Here is a 16365-nt window from a genome sequence, read left to right on the forward strand (position 1 = left end):
ACCAACATCATCAGTTGAAATAAGTATTTTAACTCTGTCATTAATAATTTCAACAGTTCCCTCTTTCTTTGTGTCTAGTACTCGTCTTAAATCACCTTTACTTGTTACTGAAGTATGTGTGTCAAAGTTTGTCATTATCATGTCATGTTTGAATTCACCGTCTTCACTCCACTGTTTTCCCACTTTCACTTCTATGTCAAATCCGTCATCTCTACTGTACATAATGATTAAACATTGATCTGTGATGTATCTTTCCCTCTGTTTTTTAAGGGCTCTGCCACACAGTTTTCGGTTGGCATAGCTCACATGGGCTTCACAAACTCTGTCACATCTAGAGTCACACAGCAGAAATCTAAAAGGGAATCAAACTTAAAACTCTGTAGTATTGGTTTAACCGTAGTATTAAACCAATACTACGGTTTAAAGACCGTAGTATTGTTCCCAGAAATAAATTCACAATGATTCAAATAATATTAATAAAAATTAAGGAAACTCTGAGATAATTGCATAACCCAGATGTTTTATGTACTTAATACAACCAGCTTAAACATTGTAGAACAAAAGAACCAAGTATACATACCTGCACAAATGGAAATAAGAAAGCCCTTTAACATGCAGCTCTTCCATTCACAGGAGTCGGGATTCCCCCAGCAGATAAGCACATGGAGAAATCCTGTGACTAACTAATATCTGCTCTAATATTTACAAAAATATTTTATAAACTTGTCAAAAGAAATGTATGTATTAAAACATAAACATTCACAGCTGCATGTGCTTTCAATTATTTTATAAATATCAAAATACATGAACTTAACCAAGAGCAAAGAAAATTTCCTACCTCTTCTCAGGCAGCCTAGCGCCAACTGAGAGTAGTACAGTGATGATGTCATAAAACACTCTTAAAGTGACAGTACAGGTAGTAGTATTTACCAAAATAAATACAATTCTTAATATAGGCTATATATAAATAGGATTCTTCAGTGTTGATCAGGATTTGGTAAAATTTCAAACATTATACAAATAAAAAATAAAAGCACATTTTCTAAACTTGTTACACATACAGGTTTAAAGATTAATATAACCTCAAAAATAAAAAGGAAAATAGTCGATTCCACAGTTTTACAATTTTATTCTTCAACCAATCACACGTTACATTTCCACTTCTGATTAAAGTTCATATAAAACCACCATGAAGCAGAACTAATGAGGGAAACAAGCTTATTAGATATCAGTTTTAATTTGATGAATGGGTTGAAACATTTAATTCAGGTTTAAAACTGATAATCAATAAAACAAGAAAAAAGAAACAATCAGTAGAGAAGTGAAATAAACTCTGAGGAAAAACAATTTGATTTGACTTTCTAACTAATCAGAAGCTGAAGCAGAAAATAACCGACTTCCTGCTGAGGTCGTTTCCAAGCTCTGCTCTCCAGCAGCTGGACGTCACCTGCAGAGTCACTCAGATTCATCTTCATCAGATCAATGATCAGCCTGGTTAACAGGACAGATGATCAGAGGAGCAGAGTTTTTACCTCCAGCATTAAAACAGGGACTGAAGTACGGGTAGAGTTTCTCCTTGAAGCAGCAGCCAGTAAAGGAGTAGATCAGAGCTGCAGCATCTACATCATAGAAGGAGACCAGACCCTCCTCATAATCCACAAACACCCCGACCTTCTGAGGAGGATGGAGATGGAGACGGATTGCAGGGCCAACAAGAGCTGAATAATCATTTCCATTTCTTAACCAAATAGTCCAGAAACCGTTCTGAGGATTCAGTTTGATTTTTCCCTTCCTGTTGATGGATTCTGTGGCCACTCCGAAATCCCAGTCAGTCTTTCCTTTAACCTGAACCTCAAAGTAAAATCTGCCTGAAGAGAAACTCTGCTCTCCTAAAACACAAACACACTGATTAAATCTCTCTGGATTGTCTGGAAGTTTCTTCTTCTCATCTCCATGTCTCACCTGTTTCCCATCCTCAGACAGGATGAGTGTAGGTTGAGCCGTATCAGGATCCAGAGTCACATCAACAGCAAACTGCTGGATCCTCTTCATCGCCATCAACTTCTTGATCATCACCCTGTTCTCCTCCAGCTGAGCCAGAGCTCTCTCCACAGTCCCCTCATATGCTGGTGGATGAACTCTGACCTCTGTCCAGGTCTTGGTGGGTGGAGCATCTTTCAGGGAGGAGAAGATTTGGAGGAGGTGGAGGGGATCTTCATCCTGTGAGAGCTGCTTCACCTCAGAGCTCCTCTTCTTCAGCTCAGAGCTCCTCTTCTTCAGCCCAGAGATCTCCTGCTCCAGATCTCTGATGAAGCCTTCAGCCTGTTTCTCTGTAGCTTCCTGTTTGTCTTGGATCTCCTTGATGAGCTCCTTCAGGCCTCTCTCAGCAGACTCCATCAGAGCCGTGAAGACCTGAACACCTCCAGCTTTCTCTCTGTCTGCAGCATCTCTACTGATCTTCACCAACTCTCTGATCTCCTGGATCTTCAGTCGTCTCTTCTGGATCATCTCCTGAACTTCAGCCTCCGTTTTCCTCAGCTCTGCCTTCTTTCCTTCAGATTCTTCTGTCAGAGAAACAAACTTGTGGTTCTTGTGATTTAAAACGGAGCAAGCCAAGCAGACGCATGTCTGGTCGGTCCTACAGAACAGCTCCAGAGGTCTGTCGTGCTGCAGACACAGCCTGTCCTCCAGGTTCTCCACCGGCTCCATCAGCTGATGTTTCTTCAGACGTGGAGCGGTCAGGTGAGGCCCCAGGTGAGTCTGGCAGTAGGAGGCCAGACACACCATGCAGGACTTCAGGGCCTTCAGTTTGGGTCCAGTGCAGACGTCACAGGGAACTTCTCCTGGTTTGGCAGCTTGTTGCTCTGAGCTGCTGCTGGCTTCCTGCTGAGCTTCACCTCTGAACTGATCAACCATCTCAGAGAACAAAGCATTGACTCTCAGCTGAAGCCTGGAGGCGAAATGCTCGTTGCACAGAGGACACTTGCAGGGAACATTTGCATCCCAGTGCTGAGTGATGCAGGATTTGCAGAAGTTGTGTCCACATGGTGTGGAGACTGGATCAGTGAAGACATCCTGACAGATGGAGCAGAGAATCTGATCTTTAGACTGCAGGTTTCTACCAGAAGACATTTCTGAACTCTGAGGACAGATCAGAGAAAACTTCAGTTAAAACAAGTTGATTAAGGGGCAGTTTGAGTGTTTCAGAGTCATGAAGGGCCATTTTATAGCACAGTAACACTTTATTTGGAGGTTTGTGCATAAAACTGACATAATGTGAACATGAAGGAGTTTATTGTTTCCTGCTGCCTCTCCTGCTCTTGTAAAATAAAATAAAAAAGACGCATTCTGGTCCTGTACCAGTCTTTACCAGATCTTCTCTACAGCTGTGATGTTCTGGGGCTGTAGCTGGACAACACGGACTTTCAACTCCCTCCACAGATTTTCTATGGGGTTGACATCTGGAGACTAGCTAGGCCACTCCAGGACCTTGAAATGCTTCTTACGAAGCCACTCCTTCATTACCCGGGTGGTGTGTTTGGGATCATCGTCCGGTTGTTTTCACTCAAAATGTGACGATACATGGCCCCATTCATTCTTTCCTTTACACGCATCAGTCGTCCTGGTCCCTTAGCAGAAAAACAGCCCTAAAGCATGATGTTTCCACCCCCATGCTTCACAGTAGGCATGGTGTTCTTTGGATGCAACTCTGCATTCATTCTCCTCCAAACACGACGAGTAGAGTTTTGACCAAAATGTTCTACTTTGGTTTCATCTGACCATATGATATTCTCCCAATACTCTTCTGGATCATCCAAATGCTCTCTAGCAAACTTGAGACGGGTCTTGACATGTACTGGCTTAAGCAGGGGGACACGTCTGGCACTGCAGGTTTGAGTCCCTGGCGGCGTAGTGTGTTACTGATGGTAGCCTTTGTTACTTTGGTCCCAGCTCTCTGCAGGTCATTCACTAGGTTCCCCCGTGTGGTTCTGGATTTTTGCTCACCGTTCTTGTGATCATTTTGACCCCACGGGGTGTGATCTTGCGTGGAGCCCCAGATCGAGGGAGATTATCAGTGGTCTTGTATGTGTTCCATTTTCTAATAATTGATCCCACAGTTGATTTCTTTACACCAAGCTGTTTACCTATTGCAGATTCAGTATTCCCAGCTAAGTGCAGGTTTATAATTTTGTTTCGGGTGTCCTTTGACAGCTCTGTAGTTTTGGCCATGGTGGAGTTTAGAGTGTGACTGTTTGAGGTTGTGGACAGGTGTGTTTTATACTGATAACGAGTTCAAAAAGGTGCCATTAATACAGGTAACAAGTGGAGGACAGAGGAGCCTCTTACAGAAGAAGTTACACGGCTGTGAGAGCCTGAAATCTTGCTTGTTTGTAGCTGACCAAATACTTATTTTCCACCATATATTGCCAATAAATTCTTTAAAAATCAGAAAATGTGATTTTCTGGATTTTCTTTTCTACTTTTATCTCATAGTTGAGGTACATCTATGATGAAAATTACAGGCCTCTCTCATCTTTTTAAGTGGGAGAACTTGCACAATTGGTGGCTGACTAAATACTTTTTTGCCCCACTGTATATATATAAAAACAAGAAGTTTGCATAACGAGCTCAGCAGTTCCACCAGATGTTTGCTAATTACTGCTGGCTAGTCTGAAGGAGCCGAGTGGGGGAGTCGTAGGGTTGTTCTGCTCTGAACCAGGAGTTTGGACTCTTCATCTCTGAAGAGGAGCTGTGTCTGGGAGGCGGGGCTAAGGCCATCGAGGTGTTTTCCACAGCTGAACGGCTGCTGCTGTCATGGTGGGTCTCAGAGAGCCAATCACAGACAGGCTGGCATTAGGTTGATTTATTTTCTAAATAAATCATAAACTTAATCAGGCCTAAACTGAGCAAAGCAGAACAGAAGGAAACAAACCTGGGAACTGGAATAACTGGTGAAACTGGTTGGTGGAATAACCCAGTTTGGTTAAACGGGTTTGATTACTGGGACAAAGTAGCTGAACTGAGGAAGTAGAACCAACAGTAGAAACAAGTCTGACAATCTAAGAAAGTAAATAGATGTAAATGAGAAACGTAGCAGTAAATAAAACAGCAACACTTGAAATGAACAGCAAACATAAATGGCACAAATGAAACTAATTAGGATAAAAATGGAAACTAATACACTGATACAAGAACATGGCAGGAATAATTCAAAGGAAAATAACTAATAATCTGGGCTGAAGAATAAACTATGAAACTCGACATGAACTGACAAAACCTGATGAGGAAGGAGTGAAAGAAACTGACAGAAAATAAAAAGAGTTAAACTAGAATAAACTAAAACAGAAACTGTTCAGGAATGAGAATATCAGAATAATTTATAATAATAGATCTGAGAATATCAGAATAATTTATAATAATAGATCTACCAGGAAGAACTAATGATACAAAAACTATGAATTATCATCTGTTTCACTTCAGATAATCTGAGTCCACAAGAAAAGTCTTCAGTTTTATTTTTTCTGTTAGTAGAAACCCAGTAAATCAGTTTTCTGCTGAACTCACCAGTATTGGTCTGTTGAAGAGAAGAAAATTATGAACTTAGTTTGAAGGAAACACGAAGGTTTTTCTCCGCAGCAGCTCAGGCTTTGGACAACTTTCACTTTAATTTCTGGAGAACAACGTTTTAATCTCATGACTCATGTTGCTCCACCTTTAACGTGAGTCACTTTACAGGTGGAGCCTATTTATGCTGTTCTGTAAGCTGAAAATGAATGAGAGGAGTTTGAGATCTGCTGTAGTTCTAAGAGCGGAGAAAAGCACCAAGCCGCCAAATAAACAGAACTAAACTGACCAATAACATTTAGGACTTAGTGACCCCCCCGTGCCCCCCACTAAAATTGTTTTTTAGACAAAAAAAAAATCTAAAAACGATTATTTTCCTTTTACTTAAAGGAAAACTTTAAGGTATTCGCAGTTCGTTCAGCACACAGCAGAGAACTAAGAACTTCTGATCATATAACATTTAACCACATCTGCCATGGTGAATCATTACTGATAACTGTTGTGAATATTCCTTAACATTAATATGATCAGGCAGGATATAATCATCCATCCATTTTCTAACACCTTGTCCCTCAGTGGGGTCAGGATGACGTTCCGGGTGAGAGGCGGGGTCACCTGGACAGGTCACCAGTCTGTCGCAGGGCAACACAGAGACACACAACCATGCACACACACACTCACACCTAGGGACAATTTGGAGAGGCCAATTAACCTGACAGTCATGTTTTTGGACTGTGGGAGGAAACCGGAGTACCTGGAGAAAACCCACCATGCACAGGGAGAACATGGAGACTCCATGCAGAAAGACCGGGAATCGAACCCAGAACCTTCTTGCTGCAAGGCAACAGCTCTACCAACTGCACCACTGTGCAGCCCGGATGTAATCATATATATGTAAATATATTATAGATATAAAGGTTTTCTGAAACAAGCAGCCCTTTGTCTTGATCTGTAACCGTGAAGCTACCAGGCTCTAAATCAGTGTTTCTCAACCTTTTTCGGGCCAGCGCCCCCCTAGCCCTAATCCAGGTCCCTCACCGCCCCCCACCAAAGAATTTTGTAGGGTACTTTGCACTGACAATTATTTTATTATTAATGTTACTATCATTATTGTAGATGTTTTGAATCGGCGCACCGATTATGTTTTCCCGTACACTTCAGCGCCTTACGCTGCTTCACCTCGCGCACATAACGGGGTAAATGTAGCGAGTTTTGCCCTAAACGTATCGGCGACTGGAGTAGGGAGGCTGGGGGGGCATGCGGGGGGTGGGGGGGCGTATGTTTCTACGCTCCTTCATGGGGGGGCACCGATTTATGTTTTCGCATCCACTTGAAAAATGTGTAGTTGTGCCCCTCCCATGGCACTTCAACAATATTATTTTACCTTTTATCTGGAAATAGTGTCTGTTTATTCTTGCCATACAGTCTCTGTATTAATTATTGCTCGAATGGTCTTGCCATACAAGTTTATTCCTCCGTATTTACTTTAGTTTCTTAGTTTATTCTTGCATTTTGTCCTTCATTCATTTCCATTTAGTTTATTTGATTAGTATTATCCTCTCTCGGTTTATTGCTATGTTCACTTTAGTTTCTTTCCTGTTGCTACATTTATTTTATCGTTTATTGACGCTCAGTAATCTTCACTCATCACCTGCTGCGCCGCCTAATCGTCATGTGTTTCACATCATGTGTTGATTTTTCACTGTTCAGCGTCGGATTCTCTGTTTTTATGCCATAATTCACATCTAGTTCGTCGCTCCGTTTTGCCCGCTTCTCCTGTTTCAGGGTGTTGCGCAATGTGCTCGGCGGTTTTTTTTTTTTTTTTAAAGCTCCTAGGTGCAGGGCGGTCGGGAAACATATCAATGGGGAAAAGGCAGACTGACATAAACCTTTGAAAACAACGGAAACAATTTCGGTATTCTGATTATTGAAATTTAAAAGTGCTGTGTTGTTCTATCACCCCCGTTTCATGTCGGACCACTTACAGCACCGTGTTAACGCTATAAAATGAACGCTCTCTATCGTGGTATCACCCATGGAGGGATTTCTTTATTTAAATGGGTTCATTTTTCAGAGGGATACAAAGTGAGGGTATCGTGATTTTAGCAATTACATGTTTATAAGAGCGATTTTCTGTTGTCCTTCCATGGAAGCGGGGAGCTTTCAAACGGAAATAAATCACTTTTTTATATAAATTGCTGCTTTGACATGATCACAGAACTGCCAAAACATATGTAGCTACATAAATACCAGACAAAGTGAATCACAGCAGCGTCATCAGCCGGTGTAACTGAACTGATGCGAAGCGGAGCTGCGCCATGAAGCTACAAACACTGAATAGAAGAAGAGCTGCCATCGATACAGCTGCAGCCAGGCATGATTTAATGTTACACAATACAGTTTTACCAAGTTGCTCAAAGTCTAAACTGGCATTGTTGTGCATTTAAGGTGTAAAGTTTACCTTCGACCAAACGCCCCCCAAAGGCATCCCAGCGCCCCCCTTTTGTAAAAATGTCCGCCAGCGCCCCCTACCGTCCTCTGAACGCCCCCTGGGGGGCGGTACCGCCCACGTTGAGAACCGCTGGTTTAAAGGTTTGTGACCAGCAGAGTAAAGAAACTCTGAGGAAACGATTTATTTGGTGTCAGAGAAGATATGCTGCTAATTAAAATACTGTAATAATAATTCTCTTTAATTTCCTTTCTAATATTCAGGCTCCTTTTTTACTTTTCACTGAAGACATTTGCAAAACTGTAAAAACCACTTTTTCATCTTTATGGATTATAAATGTCAGATCCGGGTCGCCGTGGACCCGAGTGTCGCTTAATAAATGGAAAGTGAAATTTACAGCCGCGCTTAAACACACATTTTCCTCCACTCTGAAACTCCATTAAGTTTCCTAAATGGAAAAAGTGCCGAGGAGACGCCGACGTTACCGGAGAGCTTCGGCTCACCGCGTTTCACTGCGACCTCAGGACGACCCCAGAGTTCATCTCATCATTTTGTTTCATTACGGGGAGTTCTGCTGCGTCCTCCTCTTACCGGGCTTTTAAAATGTCACTGTAAACATTTAATGAAACACTGACAGGTTTCATGTGTTAATTTTTATTTAATTCATTGCAGTTAAATTATTTTTATTGACATTCTGAATCTCCCAGGTATATTTAATTGGTTTTTAAATAATTTATTACACACATTAAAATGAGGCACACCATGTTATTCAGAGATTGGCAGCAGTAACTAAAAGATTATATTAAAATAATGAATAAAAAACAAAGTGTATTTTAAAAATGGTATTAAAGAAATTGATTTAGCCACCCAACCTCTAAAAAATAGGATTAAAAAACAATTTAATAAGAAAAATATAACATTTTATAAATAGACAAAAATAGTATTAAAGTGTTTAAAGTTTTTTTAAATTATTTTTTACTAAAAATAAAATAAAAACTTATTGGAAAAAATATTAAAGTTTTATTTAAAAATGGTATTAAAAGTAGCTCTAAGCTGAATTAAAACATCTTAATAAAGAAGAAAAATAATATTGAAAAAGTTTAATAAATTATATTAAAAATTTTATTTTAAATTGATTTAACTATAAATTTAAGACATTAAATTTATTTGAATAAATATTAAAAATGTTATAACAATAATAAAAATACAATTCTATTTATTGCATTTAAATTGTATTAAAATCAATAAAAACTAATTGTAAAATAGTTTTTCAAACTACGTTCCAGATTACAAAAATCAGGAAAAAAAAATTCTTAAAAAATTAAATGCAATAAAAATGCTATTGAGAAAAATTTAAGAACTCTCCGTAATAATAATAATAATAATAATAATAATAATAATAATAATAATAACATTTCTTTAACCAAGACATGCCTGGAGTGCAGAGAGATGTTTTCTTCCCATCCTCTGGTTCTTCTCCTCAGGCCATCCCATGGGACGATTACCCATCCTGGGCCGGAAGTGATCTGACCGACCTGCCCACCAGGGGGCGCTTCATCGGGCCGGTCGCCGTGGTGGACGGATTCGTCCTGGAATCTCCTCCTTTTGAGGTTTGGGAGAAAAAGCTAAACTTCAGTGACGTGCCGTTTGTCGTCGGGACGACGGAGCAGGAGGCAGACTTCAGGTGGGAACTTCCCTGGTTCTGGTTCTGGTTCTGGTATCTGACTCCAGTGTTTTCCTCCACAGCCCTCCAGCTGTGAACATCTCTGAGTGGACCTGGGGGGACTACCGCTGGTTTGTAACAGGTAACGTCAGAAAGTTCCCGCCTGCTGACGGGTGACTTCCTGTTTCTGCACAGGAAGTATCTCTGAGCTCTGAATGAAGCTGCAGATTAAAACGTTTCTAATGTTACTGCAGGTGTAGCTTCAGGTGTGTGATACATAAGATTTACTGCAGAAACACAAATATTACAAAATATTTTGGTCTAGTATATAAATATATCAGTACACTTGAAATAAGATAAAATGGTAACACTATTTGAAGGGGTCATAACACCTGTCATAACACCTGTCATAACACCTGTCATAACACCTGTCATAACACCTGTCATAACACCTGTCATAAACCTGTCATAAACCTGTCATAAACCTGTCATAAACCTGTCATAAACCTGTCAAAGACCTGTCATAACACCTGTCATACACCTGTCATACACCTGTCATAACACCTGTCATAACACCTGTCATAAGACCTGTCATAACACCTGTCATAAACCCTGTCATAAACCTGTCATAAACCTGTCATAAACCTGTCATAAACCTGTCATAAACCTGTCAAAGACCTGTCATAACACCTGTCATACACCTGTCATACACCTGTCATAACACCTGTCATAACACCTGTCATAACACCTGTCATAACACCTGTCATACACCTGTCATAACACCTGTCATAACACCTGTCATAACACCTGTCATAACACCTGTCATACACCTGTCATACACCTGTCATAACACCTGTCATAAACCTGTCATAAACCTGTCATAAACCTGTCATAAACCTGTCATAAACCTGTCATAAACCTGTCAAAGACCTGTCATAACACCTGTCATAACACCTGTCATACACCTGTCATACACCTGTCATACACCTGTCATAACACCTGTCATAACACCTGTCATACACCTGTCATACACCTGTCATAACACCTGTCATAAGACCTGTCATAACACCTGTCATGAACATGAATAAGCCTTCATGAATATTTATAACTGTTGTCATAAAGCGTCATGACACTTTTGATACAAAGTTGACATTATTCAAAATGTTTTTGTTATGACAACTTGACATTAACCAATAAATCATTACTGTTTAAACTTTACCTGTAATAACATAAAGTTATCTACTTTTTAAAGTGCAATCAGTAATACTTATATAACATTTATAACAGTAATGACAGATGTTATGACGTGTTTATGACAGTCTTATTCACCCCCTTCAAATAAAGTGTTACCGAAAAAGTTAACTTAGAAGTAAATTTCCATTTAGCTTGTTTTACATCAATAACTCCTTAATATAGATTTTAAAAAGTACTAGATTATTTCAACTATAACACAGGACAAATGTTTTAAGTGAAATAATCAGCTGGAAGAACTAGAACCATTTCATCAATATTATGGATTATTATAAAAAAAATCTTACTGAAAAGTCACTAATATGACAGTTTTCTTGTTTCAAGTGAACTGTTTGCACTATAAATTAGAAATACTTGATAACATTTATTGTTTTTAGTGTTTTATTGGTCTGAATTTGGTCTGTTTTTTTCTCCCTTCCTCAGAAAAGCTCCAGACCTTCGGTCCGGGTCTCCCTAAAGACGCTCTGGACCTGTACCCGCCCTCGGCCCCCTGTCCCACCACAGACCGCTGTCCGGAGAGGGCCTTCACCACCATGGTGTCTGACATCAGGGTCACCTGTCCCAACAACGACCTGGCCAGGAGGGCCGCAGGTAACCAACCCATAACCCTGCACTGCTTACAACCAGCCTCCTCTGAGCCCGTCAGCCCGGCGGCATCCGGCCAGGCAGGTTTTATTTGTCTTCCTCATCTCAGCGTTGGCGCAGACTGCAGCTTTAATTCATGTCTGTCATTTTCCAGGTATGCGTTGCGGCTGCTGATTAGTGCGTCACGGAGGCTCTGAGCCTCTGGGGCTCGTTAACATCGTTCTGAATAAACCTGACATGTTGAGAGACGTGACTGAGGGCCATTTCATTCCTCTGTATTTTTAAACATGCATCTCACGTAAAAAAACAAACATAATGAGCACCATCTTTATCTCCACAAATGAGTTTGGAGAATCATTTCTAAATCAAGCATTTTAATGCTAATGCGGCTTTACATTTTGACTAAAAGTGAAAGAAAATAAACCTTTTTTAACATTTGAAATTGAGCATCCCGTATTACAGTGGTGAGCACTGCTAACTAAAGAGTTAGTTATGCTAATCCTGCAGCTCTACACCAACACAGTAGAATAGAAGCTAATGCTAAAGTGCTAACGTCAGTTCCAGTGATATCCAGTGATATCCAGTGATATCCAGTGATATCCACCTTACGTGCTCTGTAAATATTGTTGCCTATTTAAAGGAAGGTGATCACTGGTTTGTGTCTGAGTCGAGGATAAAAACAGAAGTAATTTGAAAAGACATTTTTTTTAATCCAGATTAGAATGTTAGAATAAAGAGTGAAAAATAAAAGGGAGACCTGAGTACAGCTCCACCTACAGGAAGGTTCCAGTATCTGCAGGAAAACGGTTTATATACCAGACCATGTCATTTACGACACATTGAGGTTCCCATATTTTTCACCGTGTTGTGTTCCCGTACATTCTGCCGCTGTCGTGACGTTACTTTTCTCCTCCGTCCTGCCAGCGGCTCTCAGCTCTCCGGTGTATCGGTACGTTGTGACCCACACGCCCTCCGGACCCGTCAACACGTCCAGCAGCCTGCTGCCGTTTCCCAGCCGCTTCTCCTTCCACTGCCTGGATGTTGTGGCGTTCTTTGGAGGACTGGACCGCTTCCTGGCCAAACCTCTGTCTCCTCAGGACCGCAGCTTCCAGCAGCTCTACACTCACCACCTGGTCAACTTCGCCAAAACAGGTACTGGTTCTGCTGCCGGGTTTCTGTCTGTGAACCGGTTCTGTTTTAACCAGACCTCAGATCAGCACCGGTGGAGAGTTTCACGTCTAAAATGTGAAATATTTTGGTTCCGTTCCAGCAGAGAGGGAAATACGATCATCTTCTACCCAGAATGCTGATCCTTTTTTTCTATGTGCTGCAATTTATTTATGAATGTGTGATTTTATTTATTCACTCAATTGTTGATCTGAAATGACCTGCAGCTGCTTTAAACCGGTTTGAACCAGTTTGAACCAGTTTGAACCTGTTTGAACCAATTTGTATTAGATTGATCAAAGACTTCCTCAAACCTGGTTTAACCTGGTTTAATCTAGTTTAAACTGCTTTAAACAGGTTTAACCTGGTTTAAACGGGTATAATCTGGTTTAAACTGGTTTAACCTGGTTTAAACTGTTATAATCTGGTTTAATCTGGTTTAACTTGGTGTAAACTGGTTTAATCTGGTTTCAACTGGTATAATCTGGTTTAAACTGGTTTAACTTGGTGTAAACTGGTTTAATCTGGTTTAAACTGGTTTAATGTGGTTTAAATAGATTGAACTGGTTGATTCCAGCCTTGTTGGGTCTGACTGTGTTTCACCCTGGGATCTGGAAGAGAAGGAAGAATATTGATGTTTCCATTCATCCGTCTGTTTTGCTGACTTGATCCAGTGTAGAGAAAATAATAATAATAATAATAATAATAATAATAATAATAATAATAATAATAATAATCCATTTTATTTTCTTATTTGTTTTATTTCTGTTTGTGGGTTTTATTGTTGAAATAAGACCAGATGAAATACAAAGTGAAGCCACATCACAGCAGGACTCCGTCTGAAACCCTCATCAGTGTTAAACCAACCAGTTAACTGCTGAGCTAAACTGGGAGAACTGGGACTGGAAACCCAGCTGGTGGATGTTCTGGTCACACACCAGCAAGCATAAAATATTTGTGCCACCAGATGGCGCCGTTTCCAGCTGTAAGCTGTTTTTCAGCTGTTTTCTGCCTGCAGGGAGGATGGAGGCGGCGTGGCCAGAGTTCCCATCAGCCATTGCTCTGCTGTCGGAGAAGCTGGAGGTGAAGAACCACTCGTCCACTCGCTGTGAGCTGTGGGAGAAGAACGGCCTGTTCGCCTACGCCTGGATGAACTGAGCTGCTGGTTCCACCCCCTCATCCTGCTGCTGTAACGTTCTCCACCCTAACAGACGTTTTTCAGCTTAAATTCCTTTTGGTGTGATTTTATGAACCAGTTCAGCTGGTGGTAGTTCAACAGTCCAACCGGATCTGTTGGGAGTTTGAAAAACCATGATGGATGTTTCTGGGTGAATTCATGCTTCGGTCTGCCTGATGGAGCTGAAGACCAAAGAAAATGAGAGAATTCAGGTGGAGAAGTTTAAGATGGTAACAGAAATAATAAGAATAATTGAATAAAGGGAAAAAAAACAATCAAAACTCTTCCAACCGCTATGACTGGTCTCCATGTTTCAGTCAACGTTTCAGTCCTAATCAGGGATTTCAGCTGGTTTTCTACCTGTAAAGGTGATTTAGTTCAGCTGAAAATGACTTCAGCTGCTGTTTGCTGCTTCCTACAAACAAACTGAGCCAAGCTGAGAGTTTTAGGGTTTAAATCCTTGAAGACGGACCAATCAGAACTGCATGTTTTACTTTTTTTATTTCAATTTCACCTTTTGCTGAAAGTTGAAATGTTGGTTGGTGCTTCACACCTGCTCTCCGTCTCGGCCCTCCGCCTTCGTCCGTCCCGAATCACAGGCGTGGCAGATAAAAATAAGGAAATAAATCGTTCAAACAAAAATAAAAACAGGTCAGAATAATAAGTACATGTGAAAACAATTTAAAACTTCAGGCAGATTTTTCAGAGAGAGATTTTCAGAGTTGACGTCTAAAAATCTGCATCTCTATTACTTTTTATATTTCAATAAATGTTTGAAATTATAACTTCAGTTGTAATTTGTAATTTTTCCCCCTCAGAGTTGAACATCTTCTCTCTGTACATATCTTTGTCTGCTGCTGAGTGACCAAAGCAGAAGCAACATAAAGTTTTTTAAATATATTTTAGTAACTAACCATGTTGAGACATGAAACTCCGTCCTCACTTGCACCTCTAAAATCTAATTTCTTTGTTTTTGTACAACAAAGTAAAAAAAAATCCCAAAGCATGACACTGTCACCACCGTGCTTCAGTGTGAGTGTAGCGTTGCCATGGTGATTAGCGCTGCGTTTGGACAGCAGGTTGAAAAGCTTTCTTTCCTCCTTTCTTTCTCCTCTCGGGTTGAAGCTCGTGTTATGGTCTGTCCCGCCTGCTGGTTGACCTTTGACCTCTCAGGTTAATGCCCTCCCCTTCAGCCCAGGAGTTTCATAGCTTTGCCCTTTCACGCCAGGCGTCCAGCTGTTCCATTTTCTTGTTTTTCTAGACTTACTGTAGCTCTAGGAGACGTTCAGAGAGCTGATTTATGACCCGACCCGACCCGACCTGCATCTCAGCAGAACTTTGTCCCCGACCCGTTTGGAGACTTTAAAATCATTTGCATTTCACTTTTACTGAATTTATTTTGGATTTGTTTGTTATAAAAACAGCAGGGAGTGAAAACATGTCAGTATTTCTCATCTGTCATCGAAATGGATTGTTTGTATTTTTAACAGAAATGTTTGGCAGCCGTGTCTGACGTCATGAAAACGAGGGAAATTTTCACTTTTTATATTATGTGTGAAATGTTAAAAGTTTTGGGAATTTTTTTGCACTTTGCAGAGAACAAATCACTTTTATAACGTTTGTATTTTCATGTTTTAACACATTCCTGGTGTCTGTTGCTTTAAATAGCTTAATGATGTGTTTGTGGTTTTCAATCATGTCTTATTTTGTGCTTTATGGGAGTTTCGCCTTTTTATATGATCAATAAATGGACATGATGTGAAAGTATGTAGATGCAGTTGGATTTCCTTCATCTGCTGTGCCACAGAGCTGAACTGATGATATAAATAATGCTCATTACTATTTTTATATTTTTACACCAAATGTTTGGCCATAGTGCACATAAAGCACGGAGGTGGAGGAATGATTATCTGGGATCATTTGGCAGCCACAAATAAAGTAAGAAGTTACTTTTTTGTATCCGCAAATGAAAAGTTGCTCAGTTGCGGTAGAATAAACTAGAATAAACAAACCAGCAGAAAATGTTTATTCTGAAAATAAAACTTTTCTAAAACTCTGGTGGGCCGTTCTCATTCATGCTGAGAATATCTGGATATATTACTTTTATTTCTAATGATATTTCTAGCAGGTTGCATTTAAAAGCTATTTTTCTTTGTCAAACGCGAGTTCTGTCCATTTCCTTGGTTTTCTGTGGAAATCAATGCAGCCGTAATCCAACATAATCACAATAATTGTGATTTAAAACACACCAGTTCAAACAAATTCAATGCATGTTGCTAATTCATATATTAATAACTTTCAATAATGCAATTTTAACTTTTGAGACAATTATTAACCAATTTTGTCCAATTTACAAATGAATACAGTTCAGTTTGTGTCAGCTAAATCATATTTACTTAAAATCAGGTTTTCTACGTTTTCTGTGGCTCTTTCTGATTTATGAAATTAATAATGTCCCATTAACTGCAATTAGATCAGGAGGAACGTGTGTTTTGTATAACAGTAACA

General features: G+C 40.1%; 2 protein-coding genes across 4 annotated transcripts in view; one reads left to right on the forward strand and one right to left on the reverse strand.

Moving 5' to 3' along the window:
- The window catches only part of LOC103462994 (para-nitrobenzyl esterase), a 35329-nt gene extending 19705 nt beyond the window's left edge, over window positions 1-15624 (forward strand). Inside the window, exons 6-10 of the mRNA XM_008406086.2 lie at window positions 9499-9698; window positions 9761-9819; window positions 11352-11519; window positions 12438-12665; window positions 13699-15624. Coding sequence (XP_008404308.1) covers window positions 9499-9698; window positions 9761-9819; window positions 11352-11519; window positions 12438-12665; window positions 13699-13838 — 795 coding nt within the window. The 3' untranslated portion in view covers window positions 13839-15624. The remainder of the gene's footprint in view (window positions 1-9498; window positions 9699-9760; window positions 9820-11351; window positions 11520-12437; window positions 12666-13698) is intronic.
- The window catches only part of LOC145551191 (E3 ubiquitin-protein ligase TRIM21-like), a 39461-nt gene continuing 23545 nt past the window's right edge, over window positions 450-16365 (reverse strand). Inside the window, exons 1-3 of one of the 3 annotated variants that reach the window (XM_081605573.1) lie at window positions 5566-5674; window positions 1963-3141; window positions 1658-1889 (exon numbers count right to left, since the gene is read on the reverse strand). In XM_081605573.1, coding sequence (XP_081461699.1) covers window positions 1773-1889; window positions 1963-3132 — 1287 coding nt within the window. In that variant the 5' untranslated portion in view covers window positions 3133-3141; window positions 5566-5674 and the 3' untranslated portion in view covers window positions 1658-1772. Of the gene's footprint in view, window positions 3142-5565; window positions 5675-16365 lie in introns of those variants that run through there. The other 2 variants (XM_081605571.1, XM_081605572.1) reach the window with 2 other exon arrangements.

Source organism: Poecilia reticulata, chromosome 3 (genome assembly GCF_904066995.2).
Source record: "Poecilia reticulata chromosome 3, P_reticulata-male-v2, whole genome shotgun sequence".
Classification (NCBI taxonomy): domain Eukaryota; kingdom Metazoa; phylum Chordata; class Actinopteri; order Cyprinodontiformes; family Poeciliidae; genus Poecilia; species Poecilia reticulata.